The sequence below is a fragment of the Netta rufina genome (genome assembly GCF_964035555.1).
Source record: "Netta rufina genome assembly, chromosome: 4".
Taxonomy (NCBI): Eukaryota; Metazoa; Chordata; class Aves; order Anseriformes; family Anatidae; genus Netta; species Netta rufina.
Window position 1 is genome coordinate 26,938,007 of NC_140127.1, and position 10,719 is coordinate 26,948,725.

A 10,719-nucleotide genomic window follows, 5' to 3' on the forward strand; every position below is an offset into this window, starting at 1 on the left:
CCTAGTGCAAGTGCTGTTGTACTAAAGCAGCAACATTCTGCTTCGTGTTGCTGAGGCTTCACTGTGCCTGCCTTCTGGGACACCTTAAACCCCTACTACCCACACATACACCAGTAGCACTTCCTGGAAGGTCTTCATTCTTAATAATGTAAGATGTGTGGTCATATTTAACTGAAAATGTCTTGTTAAAGACTTCATTTTCAGTTTGGATTGTGCTACAAAAAATACTTTAGTATATGGTACTTGCTGATAATCAAGTACGTTTTTATCGGATACCTTAAATCGCAAGATTCACACAGGACAAAGTTGTAAAATCACAAGTATCTGCGCTGTAGTGTTTATTTAATTCTGTCTTAAACATAGCTGTGTTCCATTTCACACTCTCTTCATGCCTCTGATTTTCTTCTAGTAGGTATCTTGTCTTCTGCAACAGAAAAATATTCTGATACACTGCTGGTATCACTAGACACAGACGTTTGACTTAGTGCTTCAGTGTCAGAATCACTGTCACTCAGCATTCCTCCGGACTCGTTTACTGTAAGTACAGAAGCTCTTGAAACTGAATCATTGCACATGCCTGGAGCAGAACAAACTGCATTCTGAAGCATTCTGGACTTAAGTTCATCTTCCCTCCCAGGAATAGAGCAGTTGTTTTCAGCAATACTTCCTTGATCTTTTACCTTTACTTCCCGTTGTGTTGAAGTAATGGTCAGGTGATCGGATGATGCATTCTCATCTTTAGCAGGAAGGACAGCTGAACATAAAAGTGGACTACAAGAAGAATTACTATCAGCAAGTATTCCTGCACTTTCTATTTTCTTAGATGAGCCCATTGGAAAAGAACCTTCATCTTTTGGGTGACTGTGTCTAGATGCAGCCTCTGCACGCTCTGGAGATGCAGACTTTACTAGATTTAGAGGTGTTTTGTCAAGAGGTTTCATCTTCTCTTGTTCACTTTTTTCAGTACCATTGCTAGACAAAAAAATGGAGGAGGAAGTCAGTGAATCAGCTGTATTTTTAACAATACTTCCAAATGAAAACACTGGTGATGGCAACTGAAAACAGTTATTTTTGAAGGAAAATACACACGTGCTGGGGAGAAGGGAAGACTCTGAGACATCATCCACCCCAGCTGCAATGCCAGTTTCTGAAGTACTGCAAGGTGCTGTTGTGATGGATTCTGATGCATTAGCTTTTTGCTCCACTGAGACAGGTGGTTTCAGCGTATCATTTTCTACAGTTTTCTTTGGAGAAAATGCATTTTCTACCATGTGAGATAATGTATTTTGGTCAGCTGGCTTCTCTGATTGGTTAGAAAATGAGGATAATGGTAAAATCTTGGATGAATTGCTGACTCCTGATACTGCAGAACAATCTCTTTCTGAATTGCCAAAGGGAAATGAAAAACAAGTTTTCTCATTTTCTGCTAATTCTACATTACAACTGTTTGAAGCATCAGAAACTGTGGTTTTAGTTACAGAACTATGTTTTCCGAATTTGTTTCCACCCTGGTTAACTGCTTTAGCTTCACGATCACATTTCCCTAGATAAAATTTAGGGAAAACATATTTACTGGCTTCCTTTTTAAAAGAAAATGTAGCTGCATCTTTAGTAACTCTGGGTAGTGAGTTGCTACATGCACCAAAAGCAAACAGTGAAGCAGAAGGTCTTTCTGCAGAAACATCTAAAAATTCTGAATTTGAAACAGTAATAGCTACTGAGGCTGCTGGTTTTACGCCTCCCAAAATGCTAGAATTTGTGTCCACTCCATTTGAAACAGTAACTGCTGATGACTGCACTGGCATTTTTTCTCTCATTAATAAATCTTTAGTGTTTTCTGATAAGGCTGGAGTGGTTGTTTCCTCAGAACCTCTCTCATGAACTAAGCTTAAGTTACCATTTTTTTCAGAAAAGTTAGTAGCGGTGTATGGGATCCTATGATTACCGGTTCCAAAAAAGTTTAACTCATCAAAACCACCTTCTTTTTGCAGGATTCCCATATTCACTCTATTTGTGTTATTTGCTGTGGTAGGTAAAGATACAGAAGGAATTCCTGAGGACTTATCCTTCAAAGCCTCAGCAGCCACAAATTTATGTTTCTTATTTGCAGGTAAAGTTTCTGTCTTGAACTCATCAGCAAGTTTCTGACGTTCCATGTAGTATTTATAACGTAGCTCCTACAATTATAGGAAAGAATCTAGTTATTAAGCCAGATAGAGCATTTGTGAATTCAGAGGTTATAAAACTCTTACAATTAAAGCAAATTTATTGTATATTCTATAATATGCATTTATGTTGTATTTTTCTTTTGCTGCTAGATAAAAGGCAAAAGAGCAAGTTATAGAATAAATTCTTTAAAAACAATTGAATGAGACACATATAGAGTCCTGATGACAAAGCATGCATTGCAGTACTAGCAAATGGGAAAAGCTGTATTTACAGTGACTGACAAAACAAGGAATAGCTAAATACACTAGCCTTGACATTGAAAAATTCTCAAATTGTTACAAAAAAGAACCTTTCAAAACTAATTTAGTATTTCACTGGTTATACTTAACCTTGTAAGTTGTGTTTGCAATGGGACTAGGTAACATTCTCCAAAATAACAGAAATACTTCTATATTCCAAGGACCTAAACTACTTAACCATCTGCCATCAGCATTCTCACAACATACATTATGTGATTCACTGCCAGCCATGCTTCACTAACCATAACAAGATTCTTCCTGCAAAGAACAATATTCACTCAGCCACCCACCACATGTAACTGCTTTTAAGTGAGAAAAATGGCAACTTTACTAGCATAGTCAGATTTGCATTCCAGAAATAGGTACCTGTCTACTAGAAAAAAAACAAAACATACTAAAACACCAAAACACATAAATAAGACAGTATAAAAGCATATGTAGAAAGTTGTGTCATAACAAATAGTAACTTAAGTCATACTTAAAACAGATACTCAATCATACCTCATGACTCATATTCTGAAACGCTGACATTTCTGATATTGACATTAAGCGAGTACAGATCCTGCCACCGTCTGTCAGTGCTTCCTCTTGTCCTGCTACTGGCTGAAAAATGTTTTGTAGCAGACATTTTATTCCTTTTTTCTTTTTTTTTTTTGATAGGACAAAACAGCAACAACAAAAAATGCAGAGTTGTAGCTACACAGTCAACAACTTACAATAAACATTTTGGGCATATTCTTCTGGTCCTGCCATTGCTTTATAGTATTTTTTGTTGAGTTCTGATTTCCTCCAGAAGGTAGGTCTATTGGAAAGACAAGAAAAAAGAAAACCGTTGGAGGGCGTATTATGTACGGGAAATAACGTAATCATTTTCAAGATAAAATGGTTACAACTTAAAAAAAAAAATCAGTTTTTCTAAATCAACAAAATACTGCTTTAATATGAACATTATGCTGTTAAAATAAATATTCTCAAAACTTAAGGAATAACAGAAAATGCAATGTAGGCTGCAGGCACATTCCTGAAGGGTACTACAGGCACTTATTAGTGGACTTATATTACAAAAAAAAAAAAAAAAAAAAAAAAAATCCCACCAAAAAGCCATGAAACCTGTGCTACGATGATCCATATGATTATTTTATTCCTGTGTTTACTTCCTGAAAATTTCCTTTGAATCTAAATATAGACTCCAATTAAGAACAAAAGAATATTGTCCTAAGTAGGACACAGTATTTGGCTAAACTTACGTGATATAAAGCAAGAGGCCTGCTTACAAGCTTTTCTAAATGCCTGAAGACACCTGCTCTCATTTAAAACATATATGGGGTAAAAGCGTGTGTGTGTGTAAAAGCATTTAATCACAGCATTCAATCTTCTAGTTCAACAACCTAGAAATTTGCGTTTCTAACATTGGCCATACTGGTTGCAAAAAGGAAAATAATACTTCCCTCAGCTTCCAAAACCATAGACAAGGGACTTTCTGGAAAAAGCACATTTGCAAAATATAGTCCTTGATGAATTTATCTTGCATTAGTTTACTCATAAGCTTTCTGAACTTTTGGATACTCTTGCTATACTGAGTGCTTATGAGCAATCAATACCACAAGTTGCAGGTTACTAGAATGACAAACATCCTGAATCTTGTCCCTTAAGTCCTTTTTCCCTACCTTTAGCTATGTCTACGTTAACTGGCACTAGCTTCAAAGCCAAGATTTCATTAACCACAGGTTTAATATCCATTTTCTTCTGAGTATACTCTGGTGGTTTTTCATAGCTGGATGCTATACTCATCAGGTCAAGCTGAGTCTTCATCCTTGAAAAAGAAAAGAAACAATGAACACCTCAACACCTTTCTCTTAAGGCTTACAAGCCAACAACAAAATTACAGCTGCTTAACGCAAAAGCAAACAAAAAAATAGTAAAACAGAAATTAGAAAAAGTTAAGTCTTCAGTAAAATGCTGAGTTTCCTAGACTTTTCTTAAAACTTACTACTTGACAAATAATTTGAATTAGGTTTCATGCACAATGAAAACTGAAAAAGGAGTGCTGCTTTTTCTGAAAAGAAAAAAAAAAAAAAGCTGGAAAAAGTTGTTCAGCAAAAAGATTACAAACATATTAATATATTACACCTGAACCTAAGTTATACTCACTTTTCAGAGAACATTGCTAATGTTAGTGTGAGACACAAAATATTTTCAAGAACTCCAGTTCGACACTCCTGCTTAACTTCTGCTTAAAAAGTCATCACATAAGCAGTAAGTGTAATTGAGAATCTTTAGAGAGAAATATTCAGGGTATGTGCACTGCAAAGACAAAATGAAGACACTGCAGCATCTCCACAGACACTCTTAAAGAGCTATACAGGAAAACTGTGAAAGTTCCAGATATGCTTCAGTGCTCTGAGTTTAAATAAGATACTGAAAAAATACACAATTACCACATGTTGAATTCCTATACTCAGTTTTTGTCAGAGAGCCAATTCAAAAGACTGGTTTATCTCTAACCACAGCTAATCCTTCACTGAAATAGACACATTTCCTAAAATCTGGAACACAGAGCATCCAAAAATCTGAAAGGATTTTAGCTTATTACTAAACACTACTTTAAGTTGATATAATTGACCATATACAAAGTAACTATTTTCTTAGTTTTTAAATCTTAAAATTACACACGAGAACTATTAAAGCATGAAAAGAAATACACGTACCTTGCATTCAAGCCACAGGCCACCTATAAATAAAACAAGAATTCGTAAGATATGTATGTATTTGGAAGTACATTTGTAGACCTTTCCTCCAACTCTCTCTCAAAAAAAAGATCACCACTTTACCAAAATACTTCAGAGATTAAACTCCCTGTCTTAATTTCACCGAACCACAGGAGATAGGCCTATGAAAAATCAAAAACCATAACAAAAAAAGAGCAGCCAAACAAAACACACGACAAAGGTAAGTCTGGGCCCAAGATTTATTCTAAACTGTGCATTAACGAAGAAAAAATTATTTGAGCCAAATTGAAGTATTCCAATAAAACAAATCATGACCTATGTGATTATCTAATCCATTTCAGATACTTGTGAATACTCAGGTAAGAGAATATTTTCTGCCTGGTGAGATGAACCTCTGCTATTAAGATATTATCCCACTAAGATTAAAGAAATTTATGTTTTTGTTTTAAAGCAGTCATATCATAGCAATATGAAATCCACCGAGTTGGACTCAAGTGACAGTTCCCAGAGAACGTGTAATGAAAAAACTGACTGGATTATAAACTAGCTGCTTCCATATAAACATTTGGTGACATTAGAGTAATGTTGTTGAAAACAACAAAAACAACCTTACTGAAATCAGCTGTGTACTGCTATAGAGGACAGTAAGAAAGGTGTTATGCTTAAAGCCTACTAATTGCTGGAGTCAGAATATTTCTTCCATAAGCAGGGGTGGCTTCTATCCAAAAGTTAGGTTTTCCTTAACTAGTAGTTAGCAGAAACTTAATTAAACAAAGTACGTCTTAAAAATTCCATTCAGTTGCAGCACAGCACTGGACGTAAATCAACCAGCTAGTTTAAAACTAGATGAAAAGGTCTCTGCTACCTTAGGTAAAAGTGAGGATGTAAGCTTGTATCTTGTGCTCCTCTATCATTGCTCTCAATTTTTCCTCTCCAGTTCCCTTAAACACTATGAGGAAGACTTACAGCATCTTTTATAGAAACATATATACTGGTCAATATATAGTGTATGTCAGGACTGTATCAGAAGTACTTGAGGTATCTTTCAATAGGCTGCACAGCTCCGTGCAAAGATTACAGCAGGTTTTAGAATCTACAGTCATCTTTTACCTCAGATATCCCAACCATGCAGCTCAGATAGCTTACCAGATCTGGCTCTAACCTCTAACCAAAAAGCTTTTTTTGTTATCTTCAAATTTACAGATGCAATTAAAGTGCTTAATATACAGAGCGCTTTAAAATAAACATGAAAAAAACATATAAACATGAGAGAAGGTTGGTGGCAGTACTAACAAATAACTCTCTATCCAGCATCAAGGCAGCTGACTTTCATAGCTATTAGCATAAAACAGTAAGTGTTACATCAACAGCTAAACAGCCAATATTAATTTCAGCAGCTTTAATCATGTGAAGAAAACAGTGTCTACTGAATTCATTAAATATCTAAGCCGTAAAGAAAGATTGTCAGGCTTCTCTAAAATGAAAAGCCCTGTTTTAAAAGAGGGTAAAGTGACAAGTAATTTTAGGTCTTATTTTTCCATTTGTTGAATTTGTTTTTCACAATCCATTCATTATCACACTGAATGAAGTATCAGGCTCTGTATGACATCAGAGCTTCACTGTACAACTCAAGCAGTAACAGAAGGGCCATTACCTCTAGGAAACGCTGAGGGTCACATTCATGTACAAGCTTTTCACAGTCCTTCAAAAAATTCTCAATGGTTTTCTTGTGAGTTTCCTTCATCTTCTTCCAAATCTGAAACTCCTTCTCTTTTTTACTTCTTTGATTTTCAAGATCTTCTATCAATTGCTGCTTTTTCATTTCCAGAGTTCTGAAAATTTCTCCAAATTCCAGCGCAATTATGTCTGCTTCACTATTCACCACCATCTAGAAGCATGAGAATACAAAAACAGATGACGATGCAAGCAGCAGTGTCTACATAGACTTTTTTATTTTTTTAAACCAAGTTCAGGACACGTCTGCACCATACAAAGTACCAGCGTACTCTATTGTTGTAATTAACCTATTAAGAAGAGAACCAAGTTGGTGTTATCACGCTTTTTATAACTCTATATATAGATAGATTTTAAAAAGTCAGCATGTGTAACTCACATCAGTGTCATTTGGATGACTTGAGACTTCATTCATCAGCTTCTCGTTTATTATTCTCATTTTTTTCAGACTACTGAAGAAGGTTAACTGTAAGACAATTGAAATACAATTGAAATGCTTAGAATAACTCCATAAAGTTAATACATTTCAGTGATTGTCTAGAACCACATCATGGGGTACAACATATCAACAAAAGCAGTCATTCAAAACATTTGATAACATCCAACGCTTCCCTGGAACAGCAGACAAACTTGCTTTTGATATATCTCTCTCAAAGTAATGGCTTTAGGCTCATCCACAATACAAATACTACAATGGCTATAGGGTTACTTTATAGCTAAAACACAGTTTTCCTCAGATTTTTTTCCTTTCCTTTTCCTTTCCTTTTTTCCTTTCCTTTTTTTTTCCTTAAAAAAAAAAAAAAAAAAGCCAACAACACACATATCTATCACAATTTGTTTGAATGCTGCATTTGTTCCTGCTTGATAAGCATGTGTACGATACACTTTTTAAATGTCTCAAAAAAAAAAAAAAAGTGTTTTTAATAAACAAATAGAAAGCTAACCATAACAAAGTTATTCTTGTTTTAACCAGTATTACCACTGTTTTTTCCTTCCTTACCGCACCACATTATCACTAAATTTTACACAAAAACTATTGTGCAAAGACTCTTTTTCCCTTGTTTCCTGAATGACAGGCAATTGGTGATTGGAAAGAGGAACAGGAAGGAACTCAGTGCCAAAAACAACTCATAGCTTAATGGACAGTCAGTGCTGTTCTTCAGCTTCTAACAACCAAACCATCCCTTTCCACTGATATGGTCTCCCTGAAAACATAAGCTTCCTAAAACTGAGAAGTGTTTCTAGGAAAGTAATTATTAACAGCAAACAGAAAAATCTACTGCACTACTACCTTGAAGTCTCTAGTTAGTGGACAGTAAGTCCTACATGTTCTACACCATCTTCCACATCATTGTTTCCAATTAGTTCATTACCTCTATATGAAGCAATGCCTCAACAAGGCACATTAACTTCCTACCTTTCTTGAAAACATAAGCTATTCTTTTCCAGTTCTAGCCCTGGCCAGTAAAGAATTAAGTTGAAGACAAAAAAAACAAAAAAACAAAAAAAACCAGCAGTGGCTTCAAATTAACTCATATAACGTGGGGTTTATTTTCTAAGCCACGACAGCCCTCTTCACCACCGTCCTGAGGTTCTGTCTCAGTTACCCAACCCGCATACAGCAAGGATGGCTCACCCTACCATAATGCTGGGTACCTTGGCAAAAATCACAACTATTGCTGCCACTACAAACGAACAGGCCAGGCAGTTGTTTTCACGTAAACAAAAGCGCATTTTGGTTTTTACTTTTATTATTGGTTACCTAAACCATCTATTTCTGTGTGTGTCATTATTACCTATTACCCCAGATAGGCAGGTCAGCTCAGAGAGCCTGTGAAGGAAGTATCTGTGGGCGTGAGTTTTGTTTTCTTTGAACAGAGCTAGCATCTCGCAGAAGCCTGTAAAACCGGACCCAGGCATGCCACAAGCTCTCGGCATGAGCGTGTTTTTTTCCGGCACAGCCTGTCAGCACGCACACAGGAGTCCCAAGCACCAAAGCGAGGGAGCCGGCGGTGCCCCGCGCGGAGCCGAGCGCTTACTTTCTCCTCCTGGAACACCGTGTCCAGCAGGTTGACGGAGTGGAAGATGCCCTGGTGCTCCTCGGACACGCACTGCCCGCAGCCGGCGCGGCGGCACATGCGGCAGTAGAGCTGCACCAGGCGGCCCGGGTGCTTCTGGCAGGTGTCCCTCAGCGCCAGCGGGCCCTGCCCCGGCCCCAGCCCCAGCCCCAGCCCCGGCCCCGAGCCCTGGCCCTGCTCCCCGGGCTCCCCGGCCGCGCCGGAGCGGTAAAGCTTCACCACCTCCGCCAGCGTGGTGTTGACGGGCAGCGCGGCCGCGCCGCCGCGGGGCAGGGGGCTGAGCTTCCTGCACAGCGGGCACGGCACCCGGCCCCCGCCCGGGCCCGGACCCGGGCCCGGACCCAGACCCGGCCCCGGCCCCGGCCCGCCCCGGGAGAGCCGCGCCTGGCCCTGGCCCTGGCCCTGGCCCTGGCCCTGGCCCTGGCCCTGGCCCTGGCCCGGCCCCGGCCCCCGCTGCTGGTGCTGCGCCGAGGCCAGGCACTCGAGCACGCAGCCCCGGCAGAAGTTGTGCGAGCAGAGCGGCAGCGTCACCGGCTCCTCGAAGAGGGACAGGCACACGGCGCACGTCAGGCTGGCCTCCATCGGGGCGGCAGGAGGACGGGGCTCCGGGGCTCCGCCGCCACGAGCCCGCCCCGCTCCTCCCTGCCCCGTACCGGCCGCTGCCTCCAACCGGCCAGAAAATGGAACCCGGCAGCGGCGGGGGGGCGGGGCACTGAGAGACGCGGTGACGGTTGGTGGGCGAGAGAGATTGACAAGACTGTCTTCCAATCAGAACGGGGAACGGCTGCTAGGGGTTGGCTGTGGGCGGGGCGGAGGGAGCCGGGGCGCCTGGCGGGCCCTAGCGCCGCCGCCGCCATTTTGTGGGCGCTGTCCTGAGCGGAGCCCCGCCTGTGGGCGCTGAGGGGAGGGGGCGGTGCGGGGCGCGCCGCGTGGGGCGGGCACCCGTGAGGTGCTGCTGCTCCTCCCTGCAGCGTGCGGGGCTGAAGGTCTGTTACAGCTCACTAGCCGTGAGACACGGCCGTTACCTGCAACTACAGGTCCAAAACCGAAGTGTAACTGAAGTTTAGGGCAGCACCATAGTCTGAGCTTGGAGCGATAACATGCAGGCATAGTGTACAGCTCTGCCTTGTGCTAGGACTTCGTGAACTTTCCTCCTAGGTCCTTTCCACCTAGAGCTCTGGATCAGTAATTTTCTACTTCAAACATTCTGAGGTCTATCAGCGCAAGAGGGACCCAAGTGAAATTTCAAATTTATTGCAGATCGGCAGTTTTGTAGCCTAAGGTCAGTATTTGTGAAAAGCAAGGTACACTAAAAATACATTGTTTTCAGATGGGGATGGGGAAGACGTAGGTGCAAACAGCATGAAAACAAACATATTTATATACTTTAACAGCAGTGCTTTATTCAGTCATACTGAGCCAGACTGGCAGAAAGTCACTACCTATTTTCAATCAAAGGTTTATGTCAAGCTGGAAACTTTGAAATGCAGGCAAAAAAATGAAACAAAACAGGACAATGACTTTAGTGTAATATTACCTCATTTACGCTTGCTTTTAAATCCCTTACATAAAGGACTGACAGGAGATACAAATAGGCTAGAGGGTACAGTTGATAGACGGAATAGGCTCAAAATGTTTCAGGAAGTGTTATGTTTTCCTTCGGGATGATGACTTGAGGCAGGGTTCTGCCACCTTTATTCGCTTCAGTAT

The 10,719-nt window shown here is 40.3% G+C and overlaps 1 protein-coding gene across 3 annotated transcripts; it reads right to left on the reverse strand.

Annotated features, from left to right (window-relative positions):
- Positions 1–312: 312 nt before the first annotated feature.
- On the reverse strand, positions 313–9,674 carry LOC311208782 (uncharacterized protein). 3 transcript variants are annotated; one of them, XM_084285736.1, is made up of 9 exons: positions 8,971–9,674; positions 7,311–7,397; positions 6,852–7,085; positions 5,177–5,199; positions 4,136–4,281; positions 3,185–3,270; positions 2,970–3,071; positions 1,090–2,177; positions 313–972 (listed from the first exon to the last, which is right to left on the reverse strand). In XM_084285736.1, the coding sequence occupies exons 1-9, from the start codon at positions 9,589–9,591 to the stop codon at positions 387–389; spliced, it is 2,973 nt and encodes a 990-aa protein (XP_084141862.1). In that variant the 5' UTR covers positions 9,592–9,674; the 3' UTR covers positions 313–386. The 3 variants fall into 3 exon arrangements, with proteins under 3 accessions (XP_084141862.1, XP_084141861.1, XP_084141863.1); XM_084285737.1 differs by having other exon boundaries at positions 808–972; positions 1,946–2,177; XM_084285735.1 differs by having other exon boundaries at positions 313–2,177.
- Between the last annotated feature and the right edge of the window lie 1,045 nt (positions 9,675–10,719).

Bases quoted from the DNA above. Each gene is read 5' to 3' on its own strand.
- LOC311208782 (XM_084285735.1), bottom strand. From the start codon at position 9,591: ATGGAGGCCAGCCTGACGTGCGCCGTGTGCCTGTCCCTCTTCGAGGAG. The intron at 7,398-8,970 runs GTAAGCGCTCGG...ATTGTCTTACAG, and splicing joins CGGTGTTCCAGGAGGAGAAA to TTAACCTTCTTCAGTAGTCT. The intron at 3,271-4,135 runs GTAGGGAAAAAG...TCTTTCCAATAG, and splicing joins TAACGTAGACATAGCTAAAG to ACCTACCTTCTGGAGGAAAT.